Here is a 16,516-nt window from a genome sequence, read left to right as displayed (position 1 = left end):
TAGCCCATTTTGAAAGGCAGTAACAGCAGGAGAGAAGAGCTCTCAGACCAGACAGCCTGTGCATTTTCTCATAAAGCTACAGATGATCATTGATGACAAATGTTCTGGTACATGATACCTGAACTTAGTCAAGGTGTTGATTGTATAACGTGGCAATGAACAAGTTGTTAAGTGTGTATTTAGTTACAACAATTAGGGCTATATGGGCTCTATTACTTTCTTAGGTAGTACCTACTTATGAAACGCAGCTCTGTGTAGCTGCACAGGGAAAAAATCCCAAACCATATTTGATCATTAATCTTGATTCTAAATAAATTACATAGGGATAAATGCTTTTTAGGTTCACAAGGAATTTTTAATTATGCACTATCACAAATGGTGTATAGCAGTGTCTGCAGCAAGGATGGCCAGCAGCAGTTAGAAGTAACTTCATGTACAATTTGCAATATGAGAAATCATCCTGCTGGTGCAATGCAAAGTGCTGGAGCACGTGCAATATCCTGCATGGCCATCGAATTACCAACTGGTTTTGGGGGTCAGAGGAGATGCTGTTTCATCTCCCCTCATTCCAGAAACCCAGCAATCATCTGTAGCTTTCCAGACTACAGCCCCAGACACTGAGCCTTGCAGATAACAGAGATATAGAGACTTATGTTGACCTAAAACAGGTGGTTTGAATGGAATTGCTAATTTTTAAACTTAGCCTAACTTGGGGTGATAAGTATTTCACTTGCCAACAGGTGGCCCACGTAAAGGTAATGATTATTTCCCACCAAAGTGTTTGTATAAGTACCTTTGCTTCTATTCCAAGAAAGGCGAAGTTGCACTACTAGGGGCAAATTGTCAAGTGAAAAATGAAGCTGTTTTACTCTGCCTTAATTTTCTTAATTATTTATAATAATTCTGAGGAACAAAATGTGTGACTGTTAAAGGGTAACATCTGAATCTGAGAGAAATGTGTATCAACAGCAGTTCAAGAAGCTATCCATGACAGACCTGGCTTCAAAGGAATTGTGTTTACTAAAGTATTGCCTGAGCATCAGCATCACTATTACTGCCAGAAGCATCAACATGCAACACTCATGGCCCAAAAACACATTCAGGATCAGGTCTAACCACAGACAAAAGCTCAGAGGTCTGGTTTCCCAATCCCAAACGCATTTAGGAGATGAACCAGGTTCGGTGGTGTTTGCCCTGCTCGTGCAGAGGCATCTCTGTGTATACACAATTCTGGGCAGCTCAGGAGCTTTACTGAAAAAAATCCGAGGTGCTGAGGTTACCAGGATTTAAATGGATTTTGTGAGCCATACCAATTAGACTTTGGTGCCTAAAATTTGTGCCAATATTTTTGTGGACTTGAGCTTGCTGTACTAATGGAAGATCTTCCTTGGTGGTAACCAATGCAATGGACAAATAATTCAGATGAAGGGTATATGAGTCCTTATGGAACAGAGAGAAACCTACGTCTCACTGAATAAGACAACTATATGCAACAAATATATGTCTCTGAAGTTTTGTCCTTTTTTAAAAAAATAAATAACCCTGTCAAACCCATATATTGGGAGCATTTCTTACGGTGGTTTGCAGTGTCCTGTAAGGGTCAGTGCATTTTGATAGTTCCATCAACAGACTGGTGATGAATGCAAATCATGACAAATAAATCAGTGAAGGGAAAACTGATGGAGTTGTAAAACAAAGTGGGGAGGAACCAATTGTGTAACATTCAATAAGTGGCATCTAATGAAAAGGCAGTCAGGATAGGGCTGAATGCAAGGTTGTGGCATTCAGGAGTAATAAACACAAGTCATGCCTGCTATATGGGACATAACCAGAGCAAGAGGTGCTTCTAGAAAGGATTTGAGGTTAGAATTGAAAAAAACCCACCCAACTCCATGTGACTTGCTAGTGAGGTGTGAAGAAATGGGCTTTGGCAAGACAGCGACATGGGGAGAAGAAGGAGGGATAATCTTCAGCCCTGTATATACCAAAGGTGAAAAAGGCTGAAGCTCTAGAGAACTGTTCAAAGACCAACAAACAATAATTTTAGGTGAAAAAATTACTAATTGTGAGCTCAGCCTGCAAGTTTTATTCAAAAGACAGAGTTGTGCCTTAATTAAATGACTTAAATACTGCTACAAGGCATGGGCAGAGGTCTTGAAAGACTCTTTAGTCTATCTAATCCTATCTGGAAGCAAAAGCCAGCCAAATTCTCATGAGAAATACTGCACATTTGCTTGTATGATGGACTGGTTAGCAAACAAGCCATAGAGGGATGTGGCAGGGTCCACAGCTCTCTGATTCCTTAAAGCCAAGGTCCTTGTGGAAGATACAATTTTCTCAGATAAATGAAATAAATAAATTTACTCAGGCTATAGCATTTAATGTGCAAAAACACTAAAATGTAATGGTCCATGTCATATACAATCACTTATATTAAATTATCTGATGGACCCTTGCAGCTTTAAAAGTCAATGAACTAACTACTCTCAGAGTCCCAAGGTGTTTTATTTAATTGTGCTCCGAAGAAAATCCCACTGTCTTGCAGTTTTGGTTATTAGCATGGTCATTTCCTGTGTGTCTGCATTTCCTGCTCTCTGCCTGTGTTCAAATGCAGAGTAAGGTTTCTGAGATTTGCCTTCCTCTTGCTGGCTTGCAGTGCTGTGCTGTTTGTTTGGTCTAAAGCAAGCTGCCTCTCATAAAGGAGTGATTCTCTTCAGCTTTTGTCAAATCCTGCTGTAATAATAGAAGGGACAAACCTGTCAGACATTGTAACACAAGCAGTAGGCAACTCAGAAGCTTGCTTTGGCCAAAAGAACAAGAATTGCCCCCCACCCCCACTGCTAAAGTGTATTTATTATTTCCTACTTGACAGTTACTGTGGAGGTCTAGAGGAGCAAGGGGTTGTTATCAAACAGAAACTGTCTGGTGCTTCTCATGCATTTGCCACCTTTCATCATGGAATATGACACCTGGTGCTTGTGCTGTTCAGGAGTAAACGGATTAACTGATGAGTGACTGAGAGGGAGGAGAAGGCTCTGTAGATGGGTGCCTCTGGCTTCCTGCCAGTATCTTCTCCCTCCTAATTCTATGTAATCACCTTCCTACCATTTCAAAGAGAAGATAAGGGTCTCAAAGGTCTTGAGATTTTGAGGTACTTGTTGGCATCCATTCATTTACCTGCCTTCAGTGTCCTGTGACAGCAGCACTTGATGCCTGGGATGTGTGGGCAGGTGATCCTCAATCATTCCCTCAAAGAAGAGTTTTGCCTATGTCCAGGATGCACTATCCCTAAAGTATCACTCTTCAGGCTGATGTTGCTTGTTCCTCTGTTCTTCTCCAGCCTTAGTCCCAGTCTGAAAAACAAACTTGCAGAACAACTACAGGAAAATGAAAGAGAGAGGTGGAATTCCGATGGTAGTTAATAGCTTTTAACAAGTGTCCTCCTTCTCCATTTGCCCAGGTTTCATCACACTGTGAATGAGTTTGACACCATGACTGCTGAGGATTCCACTGCAAGGATGAGCAATGATTCTGCTAATGTGGCCACCACAAAAGTGCCTGAAGGTGTTGCTGGTGCGCCCAACGAGGCAGCTCTGCTGGCCCTCATGGCCCGCACTGGATACAGCATGATCCAGGAGAACGGGCAGCGCAAGTATGGGGGCCCTCCTCCCGGCTGGGAGGGGCTGCACCCTCCGCGTGGCTGCGAAGTCTTTGTGGGCAAAATCCCCCGCGACGTCTACGAAGACGAGCTCGTCCCCGTCTTCGAGTCTGTCGGCCGCATCTACGAAATGCGCCTGATGATGGACTTCGACGGGAAGAACCGTGGCTACGCCTTCGTCATGTACACACAGAAGCACGAGGCCAAGCGTGCCGTCAGGGAGCTGAACAACTACGAGATCCGCCCCGGCAGGCTGCTGGGCGTGTGCTGCAGCGTGGATAACTGCCGGCTCTTCATCGGAGGCATCCCCAAGATGAAGAAGAGAGAGGAGATCCTGGAAGAGATTGCCAAGGTGACAGAAGGCGTGCTGGATGTCATTGTGTATGCCAGCGCCGCAGACAAGATGAAGAACAGAGGCTTTGCCTTTGTGGAGTATGAGAGCCACCGAGCAGCAGCCATGGCCAGGAGAAAACTCATGCCAGGAAGGATCCAACTGTGGGGACATCAAATCGCTGTTGACTGGGCAGAACCAGAGATAGATGTGGATGAAGACGTTATGGAGACTGTTAAAATCCTATATGTGAGGAATTTAATGATTGAGACCACAGAGGACACCATTAAAAAGGTGTTTGGTCAGTTTAACCCTGGCTGTGTAGAGAGAGTGAAAAAAATACGCGATTATGCCTTTGTGCATTTTACAACCAGGGAAGATGCTATTCATGCCATGAACAACCTTAATGGTGTTGAACTAGAAGGCTCATGCCTGGAGGTTACTTTGGCCAAGCCAGTAGACAAGGAGCAGTACACTCGCTATCAGAAAGCAGCAAAAGGAGGGGCTGCAGCAACCTCTGAAGTAACCCAGCAGCCTAACTATGTTTACTCTTGTGATCCATACACACTAGCATACTATGGATATCCTTACAATGCCTTGATTGGGCCCAACAGGGATTACTTTGTGAAAGGTTAGTAAGCACAATTAGGGGATGTGATGGGCAGGTTTGATCTTAGGCTGATGCCAGATGTCTCAGTCAAAGAACAGCTAATGCCATGAAATTTTTTATAAGACTCTTTTATAGGCCTTTTTGTCATATTTCTGTTTGATCTTACTTTAGTTTATGACTACACAAAGTGTATTTATAAATAATTGTTAATGTACAAAATAATATGAGAGAGGTATCAAACATATGGTTAAGAATAGGTAAAAACCAAGCATGGGATGGGGAGCAAAGGGATCTGGGTTCTATGAGTATTGTACTAAGTTTGAGCAAGTCTAAGGATTCCAGCTTCTGATGTCTCCTTTCAAAGAGGTGGATCCCATGACAGAGTGCTCTGGAGGCATGGGTACAGTGACCTATCCAAATGGAGGGAGGTTAGGGAAAACCTTAGTTAGGAACTCTCTAGGTGTCATTTACCTTCCACATTAAATTGACAGTAACGCTGTCCTTCATAAAGTCATTTGAGAACTACAAGCAGAAGGAACACATCAGTGAAAAATAATTTTTTTATTATGTATACCTTAATTAGTTATCAGTTACCATCATTAAAAATTAACCAAAAATCACTTATTCATAAAATCTCTAACAGCTATAACTGATATTATAATTACAATTATCCTGTACTTACTGGAATTAGAATTTCTTGAAATTTGATGTGTATTTCCATAGAAGAAGCAATTTAACATCAATATATTCTTAAAGCACCCACATAAACTGAGAAGTATTTTTAACCCTAGTCATTCAAGAATTTCAGCTTCTCAATTTCCAGATTTGTACTTGCAATGAACTATGACAGAGTTGAGTAACAGTCTAACTATTCAAGTAGGCCATCATAAAGTACATCAATACTGCAGTGTTCAAAGTACTGTCATAACATGTGGAGTCACTAAGATGAATAAAGGCAATATTTTTGGAAGTGAGTTATATGCACCTAATAAAAAAGCAGAGAAAATAATCAAACAGCATAAGTAAAAATACATGCAGTGGTGGGACAAAGTTGGTTAAAGGGCAAGTATGATGTTGACAAGTTGACAAGTTGGGTCTCCTCTGGAGGACAGCTGAAAGCAGAAGCTGTTTCTAGTGCACAGAAATCACCCTGAGAATCCCCTTGCTCTCTACTGACTGCGTTGAACCTGTAACACTTGCCACAACAGTTCCATCAACATAAATGAGCAGTTTTTATATGCTCACAAACATCAGAAGCTAAACAAGCATAGGCTCACTGGATGTTTCTTAGGCACTTCTGTTTTCCTAAGCGGGGTCTCTATGACTCAATCATACTGACTTCAGCAGCCACATTTCTAAGCACAAGGCTCTGGATTTCAGCCTGGGGTCACTTGTGCTCCCCACGAGGCTGTCACTCTCCATTATTCACCATCTTCTGTGTTGTTTTCATAAGCAGGCAGCATACGAGGCAGAGGGCGAGGTGCAGCTGGCAACAGAGCTCCGGGTCCCAGGGGTTCCTACCTGGGGGGATACTCTGCCGGCCGTGGAATCTACAGCAGGTACCATGAAGGCAAAGGAAAACAGCAAGAGAAAGGATTTGAACTGGTTCCCAACTTGGAGTTACCTGCAGTCAATCCAGTGGCCATTAAGCCTGGTGCAGGTTAGTATGTGTGTAAGGAGGGGAGGAAAGCAGGGGTGGTGGGCAGGCCCCCATTCCATGCCCATCTCAAGTATGTGAGGACTCCTCCAGGGCCAGTCCATGACTCCAGCTGTGGCAGTGGGGACGGCCCCAGGGTTGGGGCTCAGTGCTCCCTTGTGCTAAGTTCCTCCTGGCCCTGGCCAGACTTTCTTCACACAAGAGGCACACAGTGGGATAGGGGACATGAATATCTGGGAGCTCTTCAGGCTAAAGAGAGAAGGATTAAAGCAATGCCCACTCCTCCAGTCCGCTTTTGCATTTGCTTAGAAGGAAGCAGACTTTCCTCTCCTTCTAGTCATGTACACTAGAACATGGTGACTTAGACCAATCTTCCTCTCTTTTAATGTCTTCAATGCTAATTTCACCCTGGGAGATTCCTATCCTAGATTTCCAGCCAGGCTGGAGCCCTCTCCTGTTTAATCCGTATTTCTCCAGTGATACAAGGCTGAGAAAAAGATCTGGGGCTTTCCCATTGCAGGAAAGTCCCTGACTGAGGCAAACTCCTCCACCTCCATCAGTGGCATGGGGAAGGAGCAAGGCAGGGAGCCCTCGAGGTGCATCTTGCAGCAGTGCAGTGCCTACAGGAGAGCTCTCATCTCTGCTGGGCTCTGATGGGACAGTCCAAGGGCTGGGGCAGGGATTGCCTCTTTCTGCCACTTTGTCAGCTGAGTACCCAGCCCTTGCCATTCCCAGGTGGACAAGATGAAAGCTGAAGCTCTGCAATTCCTCAAGATCCTATTTGGAAAGATTTTTATTTGAAAATGTAGCCTGAGGAAGAAGGTCCTTGCAGGTGATGGGCACCAGCCCTCTTGCAGAAGTGCTGATGTCTTCTCTCCATTTCTCTTCCCAAGTAAACTGCAATGGCAGGATTAAGCATTGCTTAATAATAGAGCGACTGTGTTTTCCCAAAACATGTTTCATTTATGTCAGTGAAAATTATAGCTTGCATCTAATGAAGTCTGTGAAGAGTTCTTCATAACAGCTGGATGAGACAATGTCAGAAGTCTAGAGACAAAGGAAGGCTGTTAAGATTAGAGTTGGAGAAAGATCAGACTTCCTGAGAAAACTACTCACTCACCGTCAGAAAATATTACCGCTATGTGTGTTTGCAAAGGTACTTTAGGAATTCCATGTATTACTAAAGGATACTTGAAAAGTGAGCTTAGAAATGCATGCTTATTAGTGGTGTCTGTATTTAATTCGACTGCCAAACAAAAGCTTAAAGCTCAAGTCAAAATGTTTCTACACTTGAAGCATGTTGAGACTCAGGTTTTTTTATCAGATCTTCCCCCATCGTATGGTTCCAGCACAGCCTCTGAGCACAGAAGTGCCTGGTCTGTTTTCCCCAGTCAGATCAGCTGATCTAGTAAGAATAACACATGCAAGACTTAGCTCTGCTATGAAGAGGGTATGACTTTGAAAGCACATTATCAGAACAGAGGAGTAGAAATGTACTGACTGCAAAGTTTCCTGCCTACTGTTTAGATCAACCTTAAATCTCATTTCTTTGCAAATAGTTGGAATATTCCTGGGAAGTCACCCCAATACCCCAGATGCCTGCTACTGTTATTCTGCCAGAACTTATCACAGAATGGAGCATGTGAGCTCTTTGCCTTGGTAAGAAATTATCCAGGATATTTAAACCAGAGATAAAACAGGTTTGACCTGACCAGATGGACTTGGTGTATAAGGCAAGCTGTAAAACTTCATGAGTTGGGGGTCTCTGCTTGAGGAAACAGTGGTAGTCCACTGGTGGAGGACACATCTCTGCCTGAAAGATATCTTATCAGCTTCCTTCTTGCAGTCTCCAGGATCAGAGCAAGAGTACTACTTTCTGTCACCTCCTTCCAGCAGGCATAACTGCATACTTTAACATTGCAAAGTTTCATTGCACAGAAAGAAACCTGTGTGTGCATATTAGGCTTCATTTCTGGCTGTACCTCCCATAAGTACCAACATCACCTTTTATCTATCATCCATTATTTATAATCTTACTGCTAAAAAGTTTGCAAGCTGAATGCTGAGGTGTGCAATATGTGGCAGTTATGGGAATCATAGTGTCATAGAATGGTTTCCATTGGAAGGGACCTTAAAGATCCTCTAATCCAATGCCCCTGTCATGGGCAGACAAAAGCTCAAAGCTCCATCCAACCTGAACTTGAACACTTCCAATAATGAGGCACACAAAACTTCTCTGGACAACCAGTCCAGTGTCTCATTCTTCATTATAGAGTATTCCTTTCTTATTGCTAATCCTTTTTCAGCTTAAAACTGTTATCTCTTGTCCTATCACTACAGGCCTGACCATAAAGTCTTTCTTATAGGCCCCCTTTAAGCACTGAAAAGGTCCAGTAGAAGTCTCTGTCCCAGAGGCATCTTTTCCCAGGTTGAACAACTCCAACTCTCTCAGTCTGACTTAAGAGCAGAGGTGATCCATCTCATTTAACATCCTCTGAATCTGCTCCAACAGGCTCACATCCTTCTTATATTGGGGGCCCCAGAACTCAGCATTCCATTCTGCTCATCTAAGCAGAACAGAGGGGCAGAATCACCTCCCTTAACCTGCTGGCCACACTGTTTTTATACAGCCCAGAATACAAGTGCACATTTCCAGGCCACATGCAATTACTGTGATTACTGGGAATGTTCAGCAAAGAATGTTTCTTCCCTAAGCAAGCCATGAAGCTCCATTTTGGACCATGTACAAACTCACCATCCTGAATGCTATTATTCTGACCAGACCCTTTGTCTGAAAAACTATGGTTCAAATTGTACCATATTGTCCAATTTTGGCATGAGGGAGAATTCCCTAAAGAGAAGTTTATTTTATTTTATTGTCCTTAAGTAGATTGATCCTGTAGCAGTAGATGGGATAAAACATATTTAGCCAAGCTAGTCCTGGGAAATGCTGGTAAAAAAGCTGATATTTTGCAGGGATGGCCAAAGGATGGTATGTAAAGCAGACCAGTTGCTGCCTGTAACTTCTGCAGTACAAACTACAGTTTTCTGTCCTGGAGCAGCTCTTCCTATGGCAGCTACTTATTCCTTGATGTCAACAGCTAGAGCAGGGACCTCACTGGGACATTACACACTCTTACTCCTTGTGTTCAGACCATATTCTCGGCCAGTGGGAAGGACAGCAGTGGTCAGAAGGTGCTGTGTAAATCTAGGTGTCTTGGTTTGAAAGACAGGTATTTTGCTAAGGAAAGGCGAGAACCCCTTTCCTGAGATGCAGAGTGCAACCCCCTCCCTTCTAATTATTTTAGTTTCAAATCAGAGGCTTTCAGGTGAAGATATGGGAATAGGAATAACAGTTCTTTACTGATATCTAACGAGGCAAAAGAGCAGAAACAACAACAGCTATAAAAATTGTCAACAGAACAGAGCAGTGTAGCTCAGTTCCAGTCCCTTTGGCCAAGGCCTCTCTCCCTGCGCTCAGTTCCCGGTGCTGTGGGCAGGGCAGGCCCCGCGCAGCTGAAGGCGCTGGGTGATGGCGGCAGCGCCCAGGGCTGAGAGGGATGGAGGAGCCGCTCCCCCCTCACGGTGTCGGTCGTGGTGCTCGGCAGAGTGCCCGGAGGCAGCAGGATGAAGTGAGAGAGGAGCAGAGCGGTGTTCAACGGCAGGGAAAGTGGATCTCAGCGCAGGGATAGCGGGGAAGATGCTGGATCGGAGCACTGGCTGTTCTCCTTCCACTCCACGAGCCAAGCGAGAGCGAGAGCCCGCCCCAGACACCTGTCCCACCTTTCTTTTTCTGGTGTCCCACTATCCCTCATCCCCCTGCGAGAGAAAACTATTGCTACTAAGGTGTAGCCACAAATACTTAGCATAACAATGGGAAAAATTCCACAGAAAGAAAAGGGAACAATTCAACCCCCAACACTAGCTCACAGCTCCCAGTCTCCAGGAGGACTCTGGCCCTAGGACACTCATGGCAGGAGCATGGAGGAAAATGCTGGACCAAATAGCACTGAGCCTGTCACTGTGCATCACCTATGGTGCTCCCATGCACAGGGAGAGAAGAGGTGCCCCAGGTCCCCTGCCTGCACACAAGGCAATATCCCCTGATAGGAGCAGCACAGGATCACTGCTGGAGAGTTTGCATAGCTGGGAGGGAGAGCTCTTTGACAGGAGGCCCTGGAAACTCTCTCCTGATGTATCTGATATGTCTGGTCTCTCCTAGTGGCCATCCCTGCCATCGGTGCCCAGTACTCCATGTTTCAGGCCGCACCACCAGCCAAGATGATGGAAGATGGCAAAATCCACACTGTTGAGCACATCATCAACCCTATAGCTGTCCAGCAGGACCCAGCTAGTGCAGCAGCTGCTGCAGCAGCTGCAGCTGCAGCTGTAATACCAGCTGTCTCAACACCTCCTCCCTTCCAGGTGAGTTCAGCACATGGGAAGTTCCTGCTTCCCATATTTCCAGCTTCCCATGCATCCTGCTATGCATATCCAGTGTAGGGGGAACTCTCTTGCCCTGCTTCCATTCAGGACATGCTCTTGAGGATGTCACATGCCCTGAAGTTCATGTGACCTGTCTTAGACATCTGCACATTGGGCCGTTGCTTTCCCCACTAAGCGGGGGGGCAAACTGTGAGTGGGGGAACAGCCTCCCATAACAGCATAAACTCTCACCCAACAGGGCATGGACTGCCTACCCTCCCCATTACCTCCTTCCCTTCTAGGGGCTTTGCCATTCAGGGCATGGGAGTGGGATGTTACAACAAAGTTCTTCTTTTGAGGTCGGAACCCTTTCTTTCCAGGGTCGCCCCATCACGCCGGTGTACACCATGGCTCCCAACATGCAGCGGATTCCTGCCGCCGGGATTTACGGGACAAGTTATGTGCCATTTGCAGCGCCTGCTGCGGCCACAGCAACAATAGCCACGCTACAGAAGAACGCTGCTGCTGCTGCTGCTGCTGCCTACGGAGGCTATGCCGGCTACATCCCCCCGGCATTCCCAGCCGCCACCATCCAGGTGCCCATCCACGACGTCTACCAGACGTACTGAAACTGTCGGCAGAGGAGGGTGCTGGAGAAACACACACTGAAGGAACACTTTACTATTTATGAAGAAAGAACTGTCTGCGAAAGAGTAAACATTTGGGCTTGGTAAAACAATGCAGGAAGTGAAGAATGTCATAGAAAAACATGTTTGAAATATTTTCTATGCTTGAAGTTTTCACTAACTTTTTTAGGCTATTTTTAAAAATTTAACATGCCTATATTCATACATTTCCAAAGGACCTCGGTGCATCCGGCCCACCACTGACGTGCATTTATAAGCATTGTAGTGGGGTTGCATAGGGTCTTTTTTTTTAGCGGTTATATTTTCAATATATTTGTGGTATGAAGGTTATTTTTTAGTAATTTCTGCACTCCAGAGATGTCTATTTTGTAGTGCCTTTAATAATATATCAGCTATATATTAAAAAGCACACCTGAGCAGCTAGGGAAAGTTTTAACAATATATTTTGAAGAGTATATTCAATATTTAAAGAATACATACCTTAGTTTTTTGTTTTGTTTTGTTTTGTTTTTTTAAGAAGAAAACAACAAGTATCTTATTTAAAAATTATACTGGAAAGTGCAATTTGAAAAATGTGCAAGACCTCTGCATTTTTGTGCTGGCATTAATACAATCTGCTCATTTTCATTTGAAATCACAAGTAACTAATATTGCCTGTTTGGAAGAAAGAGAAAAGGTAAAAAAGCCTCCTCATACATACCTCTTCACAGTGTGATTTGCAGGCTTGTTTTCAGCTAAAGAAAGGATCCAAGTTTTCCTTAGCAACTGGATTTTCTATTTATTGAAGCTACTTGTAGTTGGAGCGTGTTCAGAAACGAGTAGCTGATGTTTCGCGCGAGGTGTCTTGACTTAGATCTTCATCCAGTATAAAGCCAAGGCTTTTTTTCAATGCTCTTCATTTTATTCTTTGAAGTATATGTTGTAGTGACTGAGAACATATGCTGCTGTTGGCAAGAGTAGCCACCCTCTGGCCAAGAGGATTTGCAGCGTTACTTACCCATTGCTCCATCATGCTCCATGAGAAATTTCAAAGGTACTAGGGGTGGTAGTGATACTGGAACTAGTGAAACAGGGCTAGCCTCCCTCCCAGCCTCCCTTCCACTCTTAATTCCCCTTCTCCACAACTGGAGTTGTACATGCACATCAGGGTTGGGAGTGATTAGACCCAATGATTTTAAGACATTTTAGAGCTTGTAAATATCTTTTAATATACATTTTTAAAGTCATTTTATGTTGCAAATTTACATGGTATGTGGTTTGCCACAAAACAAAAACCTTTTATTGCAATGTTATAAAAAAGTTTGTTTTATTAAGAAGTAAATATATTATTGCAGTGTTTTGTGGCCTGTTTAAAGGCTTTTATTTAGTAGTGCAGTTAATGTAAAATAGAGTAAAATGGTAAAAAAAAAATCTTGCCCTTTGTATGAAGTTCATCAGCTCTGTAAACACAAGCCTGGTGACAAAAAGTGAGGAGCAGGGAGTCAGTAAACAATGTTCCTTTACTTTTTGTGGTATAAGTACATACCAAAGGGGTTTCACATTGGCCATATTTTGACAACTGAACCACTTCCAGACCGCATCAAGCTCAGTTAAGTGACCTTTTTAATACACTTCTTTTGCTTGCCTCAAAATTGAGCGGTTGTATTTTAGGTGCTCTTGCTCAGACAAGCTGACCTCCCCTTGGCCCTGTCGACCCATTAGCAGAAGCACTGTGAGGTTACCCATTAGGTTGGACTCTGCCCCTCCACACCCCTTCCCAGGAAACTTTTATGGTCTGTACCTGCACATCTGAAAGCACACCCAGACCTCAGCCCCAAGGTCTTGCCCTTGTGCAGGGTGAGAGAGGAGGAGATCTGGGCAAAGCTCAAGGGGCAAGTCCCCAGCCAGAGTGCAGCACTGCCTCCTCCAGTCCTGCAGTCTAAGGCCTTACATGGCTCAACACTAGACACCAGCATGGGTCCTTGGGCCATGCACAAACACCCCTGGGGCCAGGAAAGGGCAGTCCAGTGGTCTGGGCTTCTGCTGTCCCACTTCCAGCCCCACACCATGGCTGAACCCCAGAGGAGAGAGGAAGGGTGATGGCTCCCTTCCCACTAATCCTCTCCCTGCCAACAGGCAAGGGACCTGCCACTCACAGAGAGGGCAGGAAGAGAAAAGAGCCAATGAGGGAAAACCCTGAGGTGCCCCCGGCCAACAGTGGGTGCTGCCTGTGCCAGGGTAGTAGCAGGCAGCACCCAGGGATGGAGGCAGGACCCAGGCATGCAGGCAGCCAGGTCATGCTGAGCCTCCTGCCCATGCCTGTCTTGACACTTGCTTCTAAACCATTTCATGTACACTACTACTGAGGTAAGTCTAATAACTTGAAATGTGAACATCTTTAGGTTAAGAACAAACTATTCTAAGAAAAGAAAAGTATATATAAAAAAACAAAGTTAGTGTGCCTTATTCTCAAAAGAGCTGATATTTTAGATATTTTATTGTATCTCTCTTCTCTGTATTGTCAGAAGCCTCTGAGTTTATTTAGTTCTTGCTCCATTTACGGTACATTTCTAGGATGTAGTGAATAAAGCATTCTTTAAAAACAGAGACTGTCACTTCATTGCAACATCCCACTCTGCCAAGGCTGTGCTCCCCTCCAAGCTGGGAAGAGGGTGTTTAGGGCAGGCGGGGAGCAGGGCACTGCAGCCAGCATCCCTGCAGGCTCCTGCAGGGAGGGAAGATGAACTACTCCACTGACTCCTCTGCCCCCACCATCTGCAGAGGACAGTGACCTTCCCAGCATGCATATTGGGCATCTCTCCATTCTTCCAGCATCCTATGAACAACGTAAATCTCTCTTTGCATGCAGTTTAGAGTCTGTGCCTAGATGTGGATGGAGCTGGAGCTAACATCCCTCTGTGCTTTCCATCCACCCAATGCACAAATTCCTGTATCTCTGTTGTATGCCAGGCAGGAGCACTGGGAACTGGTTCATCCTTTTAATTTCAGTATGCTCCATGCTTCAAACATACAGAAAGCTAAGCTGCACCTCATTTGCAGTGCTGTAGACTCCCTGGCTGTTTCCTTGGTGTAAACACACCTGGAGAAAATTTGCTGCAAATACAGAGTTTGTGGAGAAGAGTAGTCTGAGGCAGTAGTCCTGGCTAATCAGAGAGGTCCCAGTTGCTGGAAGATACAAAATCTGACAACTATGTACAGGAAGAAATGGAAAGAGAAACCAGGGAACTATCAGGAGTGACTCGGTGAGGGAAAGGCTGTGGAAGCTGTGTAACTTTATTTTAATAAAGCCTTTGACACTTTCTCTCACAATATTCTCCTGGAGAAACTGGCTTCCCATGGCATGAAGGAGCATACTCTTCACTGGGCAAAAAACTGTCTGAATGGCCAAGCCCAGAGTTACATCCATGGATGGAGTTACATCCAGCTGACAGCCAGTCAAGAGCAGTGCTGTCTGGGGCTCACTGTTTGGGCCAGTTCTGTTAAATGTCATTGTTGATGACCTGAGCAAGGGGATGGAGTGCCCCTCAGTCAGTTCACAGATGACACCAAGTTGGGTGGGAGTGTTGATCTGGTGGGCAGGAAGGCTCTGCAGAAGGACCTGGATAGGATGGATCAATGGGCCAAGGCCAATCTTATGGAGTTCAGCAAGGCCAAGTGCCAGGTCCTGCACTGCACTACAGGCAGGGGCAGAGTGGCTGGAATGTGGCCCAGTGGAAAAGGCCCTGGATGTGCTGGCTGGGAGCTGCTGAACATGAACCAGGCTGTGCCCAGGTGGCCAGGAAGGCCAATGGCATCCTGGCCTGTGTCAGAAATAGTGTGACCAGCAGGACCAGGGCAGGGATTGTCCCCCTGTACCTGGTTCTGGTGAGGCCACACCTCAAATCCTGTGTTCAGTTCTGGACTCCTAACCACACGAAGGACACTGAGGTCCTGGAGCATGTCCAAAGAAGAGCATTGGAGGTGGGGAAGGGTCTGGAGCACAATTCCTGTGAGGAGCAGCTGAGGCAGCTTGGGGGTGTTTGTGCTGGAGGAAAGGAGGCTCACAGGAGACCTGATCACTCTCTGCAACTGCCTGGAATGAAATTATAACCAGGTGGGGATTGGTCTCTTGTCCCAAGTAACGAGTGACAGGACAAGAGGAAATGGCCTGAAGATGTGCCAGGTAAGATTTAGACTGGGTATTAGGAAGAATTTCCTCACGGAAAGGGTGGTGAAACATTGGAAAGGCTGCCCAAAGTGGTGGAATCACCATTCCCTGATAGTGTTGAAAAAGCATATGGGTGTGGCACCTGGGGACAGAGTTTACTAGTGAACATGGCAGTGCTAGGTTAGCAGGATTCAATGATTTCAAAGATATTTTCCAACCTTAATGATTCTATAATTCACTTGGATGAGAAAGAAACCACCAGCAAACCACTGCCCTTTATAGATGTTTAAACATGAGGCATGACCTTCACAGAAAGCAATGTTTTCCAAATGAGATGAACTGTGCCACTTTGAAACGTGTTTCTTCTCTTTTATTTTCTCTTTATCCAAGCTACCCAAGATTAAAATTAATCTCCATAACTTTTTTTAAACATACACTTTACAAGATAATTTCTTTTTCTAGGCGGCTGATTTCTGTCTTCAGTTTTGTAAGATCTTAATTAATGATTAACTCACCGTAAGGTTGAAATATGCAAGTCATTCTCAGGATATTAACATAAACAATGCCAGAAAAATGCAATTGTGCTTTCAAGATGACCTTGCTGCCTTGGGAATGTCAGGAGCTCTGCTGAGGCCTTGGGCACTGTGACAACTCAAAATGCAGCCAAGGTGATCCCATTCCCCTTTTGAATGTCTTTCTTCATGGTCTTGAAGAACAGATGTGCTCTCACCTGGCTGGTATCATCCTAAAAACCATGCTAAAAGCCAGCTTTAGCTTTCTTCGGGAAACAACATCCAGTAGCACAACTGTGATACAACTGTTATATGAACAGATTTAGAAGCAACTCAAGTGTACCACTCTGATATGCCAACATCTCATTTATAAAAACATTCAGAGTATATGCAAAATGCATTTTTCATACATACAAAAAGGTAGATGCAGTACTTCATCTCCTTTTCTGCAGCTGGTGTTACACCCCTAACACTTCTGGTCTGAGTGAGTCCTGAGCACTTACAGGACTCTCTGCTTCCTGGATGCCAA

The 16,516-nt window shown here is 44.8% G+C and overlaps 1 protein-coding gene across 2 annotated transcripts; it reads left to right on the top strand.

The window, feature by feature from the left end:
• Window positions 1-3,459: 3,459 nt before the first annotated feature.
• Window positions 3,460-13,912, top strand: RBM47 (RNA binding motif protein 47). Of its 2 annotated transcripts, none has more exons than XM_088163296.1 (4): window positions 3,460-4,620; window positions 6,056-6,259; window positions 10,479-10,681; window positions 11,062-13,912. In XM_088163296.1, exons 1-4 carry the CDS (start codon window positions 3,492-3,494, stop codon window positions 11,308-11,310), a joined length of 1,785 nt encoding a protein of 594 aa, XP_088019422.1. In that variant the 5' UTR covers window positions 3,460-3,491; the 3' UTR covers window positions 11,311-13,912. The 2 variants fall into 2 exon arrangements, with proteins under 2 accessions (XP_088019422.1, XP_088019421.1); XM_088163295.1 differs by having other exon boundaries at window positions 6,053-6,259.
• The last annotated feature ends 2,604 nt before the right edge of the window (window positions 13,913-16,516 follow it).

This window comes from Sturnus vulgaris, chromosome 4 (genome assembly GCF_052056855.1).
Source record: "Sturnus vulgaris isolate bStuVul1 chromosome 4, bStuVul1.hap1, whole genome shotgun sequence".
Classification (NCBI taxonomy): Eukaryota; Metazoa; Chordata; class Aves; order Passeriformes; family Sturnidae; genus Sturnus; species Sturnus vulgaris.
Note: the sequence above shows the minus strand (reverse complement) of the source record. Positions and strands in the feature narration are given on the sequence as shown.

Bases quoted from the DNA above. Each gene is read 5' to 3' on its own strand.
- RBM47 (XM_088163295.1), top strand. From the start codon at position 3,492: ATGACTGCTGAGGATTCCACTGCAAGGATGAGCAATGATTCTGCTAAT. The intron at 4,621-6,052 runs GTTAGTAAGCAC...TGTTTTCATAAG, and splicing joins CAGGGATTACTTTGTGAAAG to CAGGCAGCATACGAGGCAGA. The intron at 10,682-11,061 runs GTGAGTTCAGCA...CTTTCTTTCCAG, and splicing joins CAACACCTCCTCCCTTCCAG to GGTCGCCCCATCACGCCGGT.